A 15,805-nucleotide genomic window follows, 5' to 3' on the forward strand; every position below is an offset into this window, starting at 1 on the left:
AAATTGAAGTGCAAATCAATTTGCCTCTAGAATGATTTAAAATTATTAGAGTAAGAATTTATATATGTTGTGTATATAGAAGAAATAATTTCACATGCCATTAAAATATCTTCTGTAGTTTGTAGTTTTTCTTGTATAAATATTTTGGTAACAATTCCTGATCTGGAATGGGTTTTTGCAGAGGGCCAAATAAGCACATCTGTACATGTACTTCATTTATGTCAGGAATTATTTATTATTAATGTCTCAATTTCACCCAAAGCTCATTTCCAATGTTTCATTAAAGCTCTTAATTAAAGAAATTACAATCAGTTATATAATGTTGTGATCCTTATGGTCAAGGCTACTCCTCATTTTTAATGGAGCCTGGGGCACAGACAGATAATTGTCAGGCCTCTGAAGGGCTTTAAAAGACTTGCATTCCTGGCTGTTACCGCCCTTCAGCTGGAGGTTAAGTCTCCACACGAGCTGTGTTAACAGACTGTGTGGGCACCCTTAATCTACTTCCGTACAGAGTCAGCTAGGTTAATTTAAATCGCAGTCAGAGTAAATCAATGAATCTAAGTATGGGTTACAAATGAACATTTGTATATAATCACTACAGCACACCTTAAGTTTTTAAACTACAATTCTACATACAATTTTAAGTGAGTCTCTTTTGGTTACCGATGTATTTAATTTGCCACTGGCATGAGCACTACAGAAATTAAAAGGAGGGAATTGTAGATCCATGTAACAAGGAAAGTGAGATAATTGGTTATTTCAAAACACAACTAGTCTTGCTCACTATATATTTGAGGAAAAGCAATTGTAGAAATGCTAAGTCTTTTTTGTAAAATATGGGATATCTCACGCTATATGTTTGTATTAAAAAGGAGCACAACTTTTTGATAAAACATTTCAAAAAAGCTGTATTTTTAAGAAATAATAAAGCATGGATTTAGCATCTTCTGTTACATTTAAAGGATTTAAGAAAAATTCCATATGTATAGCATACATTATGATAGTTAATGTGTGTGTTCACGTGTATGTGCATACAAACAGATGTGTGTGTTCTTCAGCTGCCGTTATTAGACAAACCATGTCTTAGCTTTCATTAAGGATAGTAATTGTGGTTTGAATTCTTGCTGAACTTCCCCGAGGTACGCTTTTTGGTCAGATTTAGTGTTCAAGCAAATAGAACAATTGCCAGCTGCAGGGGAACACTTGAATGTATTTGTTACGTATGCATGAAAGTCTTCCTGAAATATTGTGAACTGCTCTTAGGTCCAGAGCTGGTCCTAGAAGCAGAGGATATATCATCTTCAGAAATCTGTTTTGTGCCCATATAAAGTGTGATAATGCTCAGTTAAATAAGAGTGTATCAAGTTGTATAGAAAATGTTACTGGATTGTCTGAAATTCTTCTTTGTAATAATTTGTGTAAAAATTTTTCATGTAGTTCTGTGACTGAATTATGCATTGCAGTTCTCAACATCAGTCTACTTTAGTGTTTTTGCACTTGAATACTAAGTAGTTGACTGTGTTTTAACAAAACAGAACACATTCCGGCTTTGTTTTAACATTTCCCAGCCATCTGTTGCGTAAGATGCAATGAGATGTGTGCCCTTCATGCAAAGCTTCAAGTAATGAAAGAATTCATTGTATACGAGAGCCAAACAGCCTATGTAAAATGAAGACCTTATCTACAGATATTTGGATACTGAGACTTTCCATCCCCAAGACTGAAAATTCTAGTCATCAGCACAAACCAGAAACCATTGGGAAACATGTTTTCAGAGTACTTTCTGATACAAATTAATAATTTATGTACATTTTAATTATAGTAGCAAATTATTTTACCCAAAAGAAATCTCCCAGAAGCAGCATTTTGCTAGATTGTATTTAGTTCTGATAGATAGCATTTTATGCATTAAATATTGAGGTTTCTATGAATAGTAATTAATAAATTTGTCTTCTATCTAGCCCGTGGATAGACTATATTCTATTAGTTAGGTTTTGCAAATGATAATCGAGCAGTTTATCAAGTGTTTTCCCATGTTCTGTGTTTCCCTCTTACAGAGTATATTGCTATGTATACTTATGAGAGTTCTGAACAAGGAGACCTAACTTTTCAACAAGGTGATATGATTCTTGTGACAAAGAAAGATGGTGACTGGTGGACGGGAACACTGGGTGATAAATCAGGAGTTTTCCCATCTAATTATGTGAGACTCAAAGATTCTGAGGTAGAGACTTATTGAAATGTTATAAAATTGAGCTGGGGGAGGTATGTTTTATTTGGTGTTGTAGTGATAGTTTCAAGTCAGTGGATCATAAGGGAATTAAAAATATTTTGCAGTTTTACTGAATGTGATATTGGAAAGGGAAAACAATAATAGTTGCACTTTACAACATAATGTCGTAAATAACTTTGTGCATCATATATTAAAATTAATCTTGCATATGTTAACTATTAACTTGGCAGTTTCGTAGACACAAATCAGAATAGCTATTACTACTTTGTTCCCCAGGTGAGTTTTTAATGACTGAGTTGTATCTTACTGCCTTTATTTTTAAAAAAAGATATAGAGAGTGATATTTCAGTCTATTATCTTTTATTTTTTCCCCTATCATTGTTTTCTTGCAATCAAGGGGAACAATTTCACAACAAAACTTAGCTAACTACTATATTTATTTGAAATCTCTTCACTGAATAATAGAGGTTCTGTTTCATCTGATTTTTATCCTGGAATAATCCGATAGAACATGTCCGTATTAAATTTTTTTTCTTTATTTTTAGGCATTCTAAAGAAAGATGTTTTCTCATTTACATTCCTCATCTGTTTGACAGGATAATTAATCTACTAGTAGGAATTAGCTTAGAGTCATAGTTGAATACAATATTAATGTCTTGATGAGAAGGAGTTCCTATTTATGTCTCTAAGAATAAGAGAGGTTTGAAAAGTAAATAAGTAAAAATTACTGTGTTTTTAGAAATCTAGGTGGTAAGGCTTTTTCCACAAGTCTTGAATTCTGTGTGTATGTGATACAACTCAATGAAAGACTGTCTGCAATATAGAGCTTGAGCAAAGTCACTTAAAATTATTTCTGTTGGTGGAAAAGCTGAAGAATAAAACCTGCAGTGACATGTGTAGCTGTAGAAAGGCTTTATATAATAAATTTCTAGATAGTAGAGAAATTTCAATAACATCCTCTGAGACAGGATTAAAAAAAATTTGTTGTTAATGATACTTAGTATTGCAGTCCTTGGGAGAAATAGTATGGTGGTATTGCTTTCAGAAACACTTTAGATACTTTTTTCGTCTATATTTTACATCATCTAACAATTTTCTTCAATCCCTAACACTTCTAGTTCGAGAACTAATCAGTCTTACATTGGAGAAGTCCTGTCCCAGTTTTGATTAGTTGTTCCCATGTTTTGTGAGGTACAAACTGTACCTCACAGTACACATTAAGACTAGTTTCATAGAACAGAATCATAGAATCATTTAGGTTGGAAAAAGACGTTTAAGATCATCGAGTCCAATCACAACCCTGACCACTAAACCGTGTCCCTAAGTGGCACATCTGTACTCCAGGGATGGTGACTCAACCCAGGGCAGCCTGTTCCAATGCTTGACGACCCTTTCAGTGAAGACATTTTTCCTAATATCCAGTCTAAACCTCCCCTGGTGTATCTTGAGGCCATTTCCTCTCGTCCTATCACTTGCTACTTGATAGAAGAGACCAGTACCCAACTCACTACAACCTCCTTTCAGGTAGGTGTAGAGAGCGATAAGGTCTCCCCTCAGCCTCCTTGTCTCCAGACTAAACAACCCCAGTTCCCTCAGCTGCTCCTCATAAGACTTATGCTCCAGGCCCCTCACCAGCTTCGTTGCCCTTCTCTGGACATGCTCCAGCACCTCAATGTTTTTCTCGTAGTGAGGGGCCCAAAACTGAACACAGTACTCGAGGTGCGTTCTCACCAGTGCCAAGTACAGGGGAACAATCACTTCCCTAGTCCTGCTGGCCACACTATTTCTGATACAAAATGATCACGTGTAACCCATTCTAAGTGAGCACAAGTATGGTCCTACCTGCCCCAAATTTGCTGCCACTATCTTTCATCTGACCTGTTAATAAGCCAGTTCAGGACACTAAGCAGAGCAGAAAACTAGTCTAGCAGAAGTAATACATACTTTGAAGATGGTACCCTGAGTCAGCTCAGCAAGGGTTAGAAAAATGTAGGTACCAGAGTTAGTATGGGAGGAGAGTAGTGAAGGAGGCAAGATTGCCTCAGCGTTGGCTTAGATTAGCTTGAACTGGTTTTGAACTGCATTCTTAGTTGGTTTTTGTGTTAAATACTTCATTTTAGAAGCAAAACATCATACCTTACGTTTAGTATGTGGTTTGGGATATGCCTGTGCTCATTCCTATCTTTCAGTTATCTCAAATCTAGTGACTATGGAGCAGCAGATAAAGTTAGATCAGGTCCCAGATTAGAAGAGGAGTACTTAATGGTTCAGTTAGTGGAAGCATTGTAGCTGTAGCACTATGGAACTCACCGCAGCAGGCTAGCTTGTCTTTTTGACAATTAGAGTAAATTTTGTACAGTAGTAAGTTGTGGTGTTAGGCAGGGTATAGGTTTACCCTGACAACAGAGCTCAGTGAGAGTCCAGACAAGAAATTCTGAACTCTCTGTCCCCAAGTCTAGCAGCTTGATTCTCCTCTGAGTGGTGCAACATACCTTCAGTTGTGGCAGTAGAGGTGTTTGTAAGTCTGTATCAGGGAATTTACCTGGTTAAGAAAAGCATTCCTTTTTGCAGTCCAGGATCTGGATTATAGTTCAGCCTTGCCAATAATTCTTCACATACATCAAAAAGATGGTGGCTTGCCCCACGCAGGTATAGGAACAAGATTACAGATAATTGCCTAACCTGTGGAATATCTTGTGATCATGAAACTGTGCCCTAAGTCTCTTTATATAACCCGTAAGCTCGTGTTGTAGTTGATGAGTGGGAACTTGCACTGTCAGCCTCCTAAAACCCTGTGAGGCCTGTTTCATAGGTAGATAGTAATAGTTGCTAATTAGTTACTTAACCTCAGCTACATTCTTGTTAGTAATGTTAAGTTTCCTTTGAACTTTTGTGAAGGAACTGTTTTTGTTTTCCCTTAAGATATTCTTAACAGAGTTTAGTCTCAAAACCTGGGAATTTATATTCGGATGTGCAGAGCTGCCTTTTGTGTGCCTTTAAGGACTGGATGCTTGTCCTGTCTGGTCAGAGACAGGCACACATATTGACAAATCTTCTTTGTAGAGAACTCAGAAATAGACATTTAATACTGAAAACTATTAGAGAGGTCAATTTGATGTTTCCCTGATCTCAGCTTGTCTGGAGCTGAAACAGCTAAGTGCAGTTCATCAAAAAGTGCTCCAACTGCCCTTTTTGCTGGTGAAAATCACATCTTCAGATAAAATCTTGATGAGAGAGGGAGGAAAAAGCACAGAGCTCATGGAGATCTTGATATCCGGGATGCTTATTTTCATAAAGTGATTCATATGCCCTGCAGGACATTATTTCTTGTTCCAAGTGGATAATTGCCATTACACATACAGGGTTTTGCTATTCAGCTTGTTCACAGAGCCAGTTTTTACAAAGGATTTCACAATAGTGGCTGTCTGTTAACTTTCAGATGTGCCGCTGTGCTTGGACAGCTGGCTGATTGTGAAAAATGTTGCTAAAAGAGTAAATTAATTTAATGTGTTCTGCACTATTAACTTAGGCCCTAAGAAAAAAGTAAGGCAGTGCTGGTCTTTGAACAGCAGGCGTAGAGTTTATAGAAATGGTTGTAAGCCTCAAAATATCAATGGTTTATACATCAGAAGACTTTTTTTTTAATCTGTTCTTCTGTACCTAGTCCCAGGCTACCCATTCACCTCAAGTTCCTAAATTAAACTATTTCCTGTTCCTTAAAGTTTCTACTTATTAACAGTGTGAAAGTCTTTGTTCTTCAAATAAACAACGACACTGGTTCATGGTCCATTCTCAGAGTTTTCATTAGATTGAGGTAGATGGATACAGATCTGTAACAGGTTTTTAATCTACCCTGCCTTTCTTGAGCCTGGTGATAATTACCTCTCCATAAGGTATGGAGCTCATATGGTGGCCTTGGAAACACAAAAATTTAGATGCCTGTAGTTACAAAACTCTGCATAAATGTTCTGAAATAGTAACAGTCTGAATGTATTTAATCTGGATTCTAAGGGTCTTGCTGTACAACACAGTTGGCAAGTCTACTGCTGTGTTTTATTAAATTAACAAAGGCAGTTCTGCTCTACGGTTTCAAGAGACTTGTCACAAAATATTCTCAGATCCAGTTAGTGTCTCAGGTGTGCAAAAGGGAAATAGAATGGGGTATGTCCTCTTAACAGAAAGAATAGAAACTATTTCTCCAACTACTGAGTAGGCCAGAAGTTGGGTCTATCTTAAATGCATTATTTATTAATTTAGTTATTTATTGAAGTACTGCAGGACTTTTCTATGTATTTCTCCTGTTTTTTTACCAAGGCTTCAGAGAATCATCAAACAGAATTCAGACTCAGTCTGGTCAAGGTGATTTTGAAGCTTCTCTCTTAAAATAATCTCTATATGTTTACCAGTTAACTGTAAAGATACAGTGTCACAGCCTTTTTTATCTGTCCATATGCTCCTAATCTGGCAACTTGGATGTTGACTAAGTGATATTTTGAAGGAGTGTGTTCTCTGAAGGTCCAAACACTTGTTCTCTATTGAGGAGGGGAGAGGGTGTTTCTCTGCCAGAAAAACTTTCCAAAGCAGAATTAATTCCTGATATTACTGTATCAGTGCCAGTTGCCACCTTTGGTTCCACACCTTTTAATCTTCCCTACTTGTGACTGTTGATTGACTTGCAGTCACTCTGTCTGGACCATCTTCTTCTTGTCCCCAGACCTAAACTTAGTCTTTGTATCTGATCTCTGCATGATGCTTTCCTATTTCACTCTTTTTGTTAATAGAGGTCACAGTGGTTGTAGAGAAAGTTGGAGAACTGAAGAGAAGGAAAAGAACATAGGGAAAAAAGGAAGATTTGTTGGTCTTGTAGAAAGTAACTATAATCAGTCCTTTACAATGACAAGAACGTAGCACTGAGACAGTGGTATCCAAGTATCATTTAACTTAAAGTATCCACTTGCCACAGTCCTTCCCAACATTTAAGTTGCAAAATGTCAAGGCGAAGTGTGGTGTACTAGATGTATGTAAGCTGCTTTGGTGCCAAATAAAAAAAATTTAAAAAAAATTCTTCCCATCCCCACTCTTATCTTCCAATACCAGTTACAGCTTTTGAGGCAGGCAATGCCAACTCTCCTGGGTTTTCTGCTGTTATTAGGTGGGGTTGGCTTGACTAATACAGTGTTGTGAGGTGCTATAGTTCAGTCTGAAAGATCAGGCTTCATTACTAGCTTTTCTGAAAGGTGTTCAAAACATGGATGTCTTAGAGCAGCTATGTAATCTTTAAGACATATTGAAGATCTAACTAATAATCTATTTTGTAGAGGCATTCAAAACCAATACACATTTTTTAAATGGCCCTGTTCTCTCAGTCATTTATCTAGTTTAGTTACTACTTATATTCATTTCTGCCAGAATCCCCAAGTTCTCAAAGCATCAAGTTAATATGGAGAATATTGAGGATGAAACTATTCTTTTCTGTAGAGGAATTAGGATTCTGTGAAAACCTTCAGGTCATTTGATGTAGGCTCCATGTTTGTAAGGAGGATCCTAAAGGAGAAGTTGAGGGGAGGTGGAAGTGTTGTGAGCCTTGCTTGAAGGCAAGAGGATATTTATGGTTATTCAACATTTCTGACCAAAGTATAGTTTAGATTTGTTACGTTGCTGTTATCCATATCAAACATTTTTATTGCAGAAGATAAGACTGGCAGTGTACTGGGAAGAAACTGAAGTAATTATTTAGGGGGCAAGGGGAAGCTGTCCTAGACAGGGATGGTGACTAAAAGGGTTGGAAGATGACTGAGGAAGAGAGGCGTGTAAGGGGCAGAGTTGAGACCACACACTGTGATGTTAAATTTCATCTTTCAGTATCGCTATTTTCCTATACATAACTGAACAGATTTCACTGCTTGCTGGATTTCTTGTGGCTGGTCAAAGGCTTTTCTTGCAAATCTCTTGGCCTGAATGATGTTCATGCCTCATCTCACCCCATCGAGGTTGAGAGGAAATAGCTATAGATAGAAATCACCTTGCTATTCAGTGTTCTATGGTCTCACTAGGGCACAAACATGGTGGTGGCGCTTTTGCTACTGCAACACACACCACCTACAAAGTTCGGATCACTCATCTTAAAGATGCAGTGACTATACTGAGTATGCTAATGTGCCATATGAGAAATTTTAGAATCGTATGGACAGTATTGAAATAATTGTGTCCAGTTAGTTTTTTAGGCGTATTTGCAATCCAGCTATTTGTAGAGTTGCAAACTACTGTTGTTGTTTTAACTTGACAGAATTCACATTCTGTAGATACACAGTTACAATTCGAATGCTATATGATTTGGAATTACACTGGTATTTGCAGTCCCTAAAAGGAAGAAAAGTTCAGGAAAGAAGTCTACATGTTTGTATAGTTAGTTACCCACTTTTATACACTGCTTGGTATTTATTCCTATATATTAATTGCCATCTAAAATATTAAGGGTTTCTGTAAGAATAGAATCTTCCTGTGAGCGTTTTTTTACTTATATGCTTGTTTAGTGTGTCAAAGTGAAGCATAGTAAAACTTTTTCATATACTGGAGAAATAAATATGAGTGCTAAACTTACATCTTACTTTCTCTTTCAAGGCTCCTGGAGCAGCTGGAAAAACAGGAAGCTTAGGGAAGAAACCTGGTGAGTCATATATTGTGACAGCACCTTATATCTGTTCTTAAGTACTTAAGTTCATTGGCAACAAAGTCTTTTCCGTGAAAATAAATTATGTATGCTCTTGGTAATTTTGTAGTAATTTGCACTAATGAAAACTGTTGTCTATAATAAAATAATGCATAATCTGTCAATCATTCTGTCTAGCATGCATCAGTCACTAAATAGCATGTAGCTAGAAAGTAAAAATCTGCTTGCTCAAAAATGAATGTAAACTTCATGATATATTGCCTATAATCATAGAAAGCCTACAAAAAGCCCAAGTTTGCCAGTGCCTCTGAAAATGGAAGTACACATTCTTACCCTGTGGTTTTGCAGCATTTTGCCTGGAATGCTACACAATATGGTATACACAGACTCTGTGAGCTCTTGGGCCCGCTTCTCATATACCTTGTATCCATGTTATGTAGCTTATTGCCTGTCAAGCCTGGTCATATTGCAGAAGATCATGTTACAGGTTACTTTTTGGCTAGAAAGAGGTCCCCTGGCTTTTGGGGTGGTAAGGGCTGTCCTTCCAAACAGCCATTGTATTTCCAAAGATCATTAAAAAAGTGCATTCTCTGCCACTGGCAGGCATTTGTAAACTTTCCAGAAGACACCTCTTTTTTCCCATTGGTGTATTTATTTGCTTTTGTACCAAAGAGATGACTTTGCATTGAGCTGAACCAAACTAAATAGGGGGTGCTCCATGCTTCTATGCTGTCCCTTTCTCTGAGGCTTGTTCAGTTGCACAGTGAGGTGGTTCAAGGATGTGATCTACCAAATCTTGCCTTATTTCCGCACGCACACACATGCATATGCATGTTTTGTTTTGTGGGGAGGAGATTTTGCTTTGTCTCCCTGAACTGGTTCACTGTGTAAGAGGAGCAGGGAGAGTAGATTGCAGCAGCCCCAACTTCATTTGGCTTATTTTACCTTTACATATGAGCAATGGGCTGCTGTGGTCAAATCTTACTGATCCATTGAATCATACTGATCCAAATCATACTGATCTATTGAAAGAAGGGCTTGGAAGTAAACTGCTCCTGCCCTATCTAACTTTCATTTGCATGATTAAAAATAGTTATGTTAATAGATACAAAGCTCATGAGAAGCAGACAAGAATAGAGATCTGCAAAACCTCTGGAAGCGGTACCTGGTAGGAATAGTGAGAAGATGCTGATGGGGCTGGCTGCTTTTTCCATGCATGGGAGAATTGCGGACGGCAAGACTTCAGCCTAGAGTACCAGCCTTATAGTCACTGGTCTCCTGGATTTGAACTTTCAGTGGAGACTGGGGGCATGTTGACAAAAGCTGTGTTCAGAATCTTTTGGAGTTTAAGAACACTTTGGGAACAATCCTGCCTCTTTTTCAGCAAGGATGTTTTTGCTATAAATGAGCTGCAAGTCCTCAGCCAATGTAAGTGAAATGCTAATGAATGAGGTGAAATATTCCTGTTTATTCTAGAAGCAGCAGAACAAGTGGGTGGGAGTTGGTAACAGTGTGTGTTGAAGTGCAAAGGAAAAGAAACTGCTCTCTGTGAATTCAAGCAGCAATATGATTATATCTGTGAGAAGGCTTTTTTTTTTTTTTTTTCTAAATGTACCTGTTTTAGGAGAGGCCACATTTTTTGGCCTGAACTGTAATTGAATTGGATCTCTTTTCAGTAATTCAATACTTGAATAAATCAAAATTAAAAAGCTCTTCCTGGAAGGAAAGCTATTTCTGTTTTTTTAATGTTTTTGCTGAGTTGGTTTCTCTAACTTTCTGCTTCTCTGTGACATGGAAGAGCTGAATGTTAAACTTGTAATTCATATTGTAACTTATTTAACACACAGTCCACAGTAAAAATTCTTTATGCTGCTGGTTGGTGAAAGAGGATATCTGATACCTGGAACCCTGTAAATCACCTTTTTGTGGATAAAAATGAGAAATTTCTTGTTCTGAGAGAGATGCAAGGTATAAGAGTTTTGCTCTTTCAGTATGGTATGCTGAATATTATAATTGCCATGGTAGTGAGAGAAGTTTTTGCCTGATTTAAAAAAAAAAATAAAGTGATTTTGACAAACTCCCACAGTTAATTTGTTTACTTGTGTTCATCTTGCCTCCTGAATGGCTCTAGGGTGGAGGAATTGATGTGATTCTGTGGAAAAACCTGCAAATGCAGGGAGCTTGCGGACTTTCTAGTAGTATAGCCATGTTTCCTGCCAAATAGTTTGCTTGCTTTGCCTTCATACAGGACAGACTGTGCTGCTGCTGGGTTTTCTCTATGTAAATCTGCTCTCCTATCATCATCTACTTTTTTTACTTAGTATCTTGGTACTTACTTAGTACTTACTATCACCTATATTTTACTTAGAAATTCTTTCTTCTGTCTTCTGCTTTCACACTTTGTGTGCTGTCTAAGTTCCAGATCCAGGTTTAAAGCATCTTTCTAACTCTCAGCTCCTGGTTTTTCATTACCTGTTTGGTTCCACCTCTGTGTGCCTGCCTTTCCCCTCCTTGAGTTATCATGAGGGAGGTTCTGCCATAGATAATTCTGTGTGTGTCATTGTTTGCAGTGACCTCAGATTGCTTGTCATCTCTCTGCACCTTCATCCTCCTTATGTTGTTCTTTTACATCTTTAATGCTGCTTTGACCATTTTTAATTTTCCTAATCATTCTTTTCTTCTAAATTTTAAGTAAACCATCTGATCGTTTTCCTGGCGGTCTTCAAATCATTTTGTTGTTTCTTCCCTGCAACAAAACCTCCCTCTGTTTCAAGGGAGTTGGCTTTGTGGTTTCCTCTGCCTACAACTGCATTTTCAATGATTGCTCCCTTTCTCTGCCTTGCCAGCAGACACCCCACTCATTTCACAGCCTGTGGGTGATGTGTTGTTACTGAGCGCCTTTGCTGTTTCTCTTGGCCACAGGAAGTTTGGCGATGGTTGACAGAGAGGGCCAAGTAGGATGATGCCCAGCACTGTGTTACTTTCTTAGTATGGCTGCCCATAAGAAAGCTGGAGACCACTTCTGTGTACTTGCTCCCTTCAGCCTCAGTCCCTTTTGCTGTTGTTGCCGTGTTTACTGCTAGTCCACCTCACTCACAGTCGCATTGCTTTCTGCTGCTTTATAAAGGGGTAAACTGATGGCAGGTGTGACCTTTTTCTGCTTAGTCTTCCAGTGCCAGTTTTTTAGGGTAGACTAGATTGAAAATATATACAAACAGTAATCATAAGTGAAAAAAAAAAATTGATACAGGTTTTTTTAGTCAAGATTTTCAAATAAAAGCTAAAATCTCAAGCAGTATACTGCTCTGTGATCAGAAAATTGCTGAGGTTTTAAATTAAGCTGACAGTATTTGCACTGAAGCAGTTGAGACACGTTTCTGTGATCTTGTACTACTAGCTCTGCTGTGGGCTTGTTCTAGGATAGTCTTTTTCCAAAACTATAACCAAACTCAGTGCCCACATTGGCTGTTTGATGGTCCCTAATTTTATTTGATGCATTGCCAGATAAAAACTTCCTTTGTCTTAAACACAGGGTCAGAATTTACTATTCCTGGAAAGGTTCTTCATAAGAACAAAAAACCAAATTCCCCATGCCCTCCCCAAAAAAACAACGCTTGGATCATTCTGTTAGGGAGGATGCTTAAGTGATGAATGACTGTGTACTGGGATCCTAAAGTGGAGTTTTCAGCAGTAACAACACTACTTTTGTGCTACTTTGGATCTCTGAGACCCCTTACACCTCAGTGAAGGCTAAAAAATATTCCCCACAGATTCCTCTTAGCTCATGGCTAAAAAGGGACTATGTAAATGTAGCAGCCTAAAAGGTTTAGTTTACCAAAAGCTAAAAATTTCCCAAATCTACCATCTTTTGTTTAGGAAAGGTTCCCAGTTATCATAATATTAAACATGTTCTCCATCACCCTAAACACGGTTTGATGACATGCTAAACCTGACTTAAAAGCTATCAGTAGGACATCAAAATGCCTACAGCCGCTTATAAACTCCTGTCAGTTCAAATTGATTCAAAAACCAGGTTAATCCTGCCAGACTTTGTGGTGACTAAGTTATCATCTGTCTTTCCACAACCACTGTAAAATAAACTGCATTGTCTACTTTGGCTAATTTAACGGAGAGATAATCGTGAGCTCACAGTTACTCTGCATCAGATTCATGCTGGTATGTGATCAAATAAGGCACCACTTTTGTATTAATGTTCATGGAATAAAGATTTTAAAATAAATCCTGTTTGTTACATTTTGAAAACATTCATTTTTTTTTGTCTAGTCTGATGGTGAAAAATTTTCTGCAGGCCTTCATTAGTTTGCACCTCTGTTACTGCAACTTCTTCATTATATTGTCATCAATATGTATCTCCTCTTTTTAGGGAGCTTAGTCTAAGCTGATGCTACAAAAATGTATTTATTGGAAAACAGTATTATGACGCTGGATTTTAAGAGCCATGCAGCTCTAACGATGGTCATTATTCTTTTTCTCTATTTCAAATATTTTTTATATCCTACCCACAGAGGTGCTGCACCTCTGTTTTATTCCGGTAGTGCGATGAACTTCTGATCTGTTTTATAATTACCATATGTTTTCATGGAACTACATAAATACATAACAATTTTATGGAAAGAAATAAAAAATGGTTGTACTGTGCCAGTGATAATAGCAGACTTAATGTTGTATAGAATGTGTTCAGTTTTTTCCAAATTAACTTTTTTTTTTTTCCCCCCACTTCAACAGAAATTGCCCAAGTTATTGCCTCTTACACAGCAACGGGTCCAGAACAGCTTACTCTTGCTCCTGGTCAGTTGATTCTTATCAGAAAGAAGAATCCAGGTGGCTGGTGGGAAGGAGAGCTCCAAGTTAGTTACTGTTTCTTTGAAATAAAATTCCATGTAAAAAAATTTGTAATTTTTTAATAGTTCAAAATGATGAATGCATCAATGATAAATAATTTTGAAAATGTTCTGCAATTAAGCATTTACAAATAAAATGCCTTTACAAAAATATACATACATTCCAATTCTTTGAACTTTGGAGGACAGCAGGAGGAAGCCATTGTGCCTCATTGTAAGTCAAAGATACCCATCTCACGAATCAGACCCAGCCTGCAGTCCACTCCCTTGTACATTTTCCTGGAGGCCCTTCAGATATAAGAAAGGAGTGGATTTTAGGGTGTATTGTTTTGGCTGCTTTTGAATCCTCCCAGTCTCATGTCCAGTAGTCTTCTTCATGTGAGCAAAAAAGCAGTTGCATGTCAGGTTGTGGGGAAAGCCAGCCATGCAACAGGAGTGTATGGGACTGTTGGGTTAAGTGACAGGGTCTACTTGTACGTCCCATTCCAATAGTGACCAGGCATATCACATGCATTTGGATCAGCTGATACCTGTGTGCACTGTGAAAGCAGAAGAAATACTGGGGTGTGCAGTCCTGAATGTCTTCCTAAGAAGCTTTCTAAATTGCTTCAGCCCAAAAGTTTGGCTATCGCTTTTGTTGAAAGATTGAGAAGTATTTTACAGCAGTGGTTTTTGTAAGATGGCCACCACTTTTTCAGGTTGCTTAACGAATGTAACAGTGTAGAATACCAGTTTAATGGCCCCATCTCAGCAACAGCTCAGTGTAATGAAGAAGAGTGAAAAGAATGGTGTCTGTTGCAAGCATCGGGTAGGAGAGAGCTTTGGTGTTTTATCAGAAGATAACAGATAATCAAATATTTTAACCAGTTTTTTTTTTAAAAGTATAACCTGACAATCTAGAAACTTTGTTTCTCTGTGACTTTCAGTCTTTCAGTGGTAAAGCTCCCCTCACCCCCCACCGCCCCCAGTACCACTGAATGAGGTTTTCTTTGGTTTTGTTTTTTTAACAGGGAATATTACGTGAAAGAATGTAATCAATTTATTTTTGCAATGCAGATGCTTCAACTAACTCAGATTATTTTTTTTTTTCACATTATTACCTGCCCTTTTTGCCTTTCCTGGTGATATTTTTTCATCTTTTGTGGAGAAATCATGTTCTAGGATTGCTTTGCTTTTCATTCTCACTAACCTTTATGTTGTTGTTAACTTGTAGCTTTAAAGTGCCTCACATTAAATTATTTTAAGATAGAAAATAGGCTTCACTGGGCAAGAGCTGTCACAATCATCACTTAGCAGCTAATGTGAGGGTTTTTTAAAAACTAATTTTTGGTTGTGTAAATACTTATATGTAGCTTTGGGTACCTTACTATCTTGCATATGGTTTTACAAGTTGTTTTTTAGTTCATTGCCAGTCCCCTACCTATTCTTTTCATTCTCCTGTTCCAACACTGTAATAGTAGTGCTCCTTTGTTTTGTGAGCACAAAGGCTAATGCAGCAGCATGGTGAAATGGATTGAAGAATTGATTAAAAATAAAAACAGCAACTCTGCCCCCCCCCCCCCCCAGTGAAATTATGACAAGGTTTGGAGAAGGGCACTAATAGTAACTTTTCTTTATGCATTTAACTTCAAAGTGGCAGATTTTTTAGAATTGTATGTACAGTTCAGTTTCAGCCTCAAGTAAGTTTTGATCATACTTGTCTTAGGGGTCAGAGTGAAGGTAAAATAAGGCGAATGTTAAGCATTACTTTGCTAGGTTTAATGCAGTTTTCCAGAATATCTTAAAATGAATGATCTAGATACACTTTAGATCAAGTGCTTTCTTCTTCAGTAAAGCAAAAGAGAGGGAAAGAAGTAGTTAAAGAACAGTATACATATTAGATGACTTTTTTTCACTAAAATTAACATCTATTTTGTTTTTAAAGGCAAAATTCTACATGGCCAAAATTCCAACTTTGTTCTAACAACACAAAAAGAGAATAAGTAAAGTAATTCTTAACATAGACTTAATAGATTTAGAAGCTGAGATTTGATTCAA

General features: G+C 37.4%; 1 protein-coding gene across 9 annotated transcripts in view; it reads left to right on the top strand.

The window, feature by feature from the left end:
- ITSN1 (intersectin 1) overlaps positions 1-15,805 on the top strand; it is a 146,701-nt gene that overhangs the window by 95,346 nt on the left and 35,550 nt on the right. For 8 of the 9 annotated variants that reach the window (XM_030020956.2, XM_030020951.2, XM_030020957.2 and 5 more), the window contains 3 exons: positions 2,061-2,227; positions 8,858-8,903; positions 13,653-13,774. In XM_030020956.2, coding sequence (XP_029876816.1) covers positions 2,061-2,227; positions 8,858-8,903; positions 13,653-13,774 — 335 coding nt within the window. Of the gene's footprint in view, positions 1-2,060; positions 2,228-8,857; positions 8,904-10,011; positions 12,146-13,652; positions 13,775-15,805 lie in introns of those variants that run through there. The other variant, XM_041125026.1, reaches the window with a different exon arrangement.

Source organism: Aquila chrysaetos, chromosome 7, assembly GCF_900496995.4.
Source record: "Aquila chrysaetos chrysaetos chromosome 7, bAquChr1.4, whole genome shotgun sequence".
In the NCBI taxonomy this organism is placed as follows: domain Eukaryota; kingdom Metazoa; phylum Chordata; class Aves; order Accipitriformes; family Accipitridae; genus Aquila; species Aquila chrysaetos.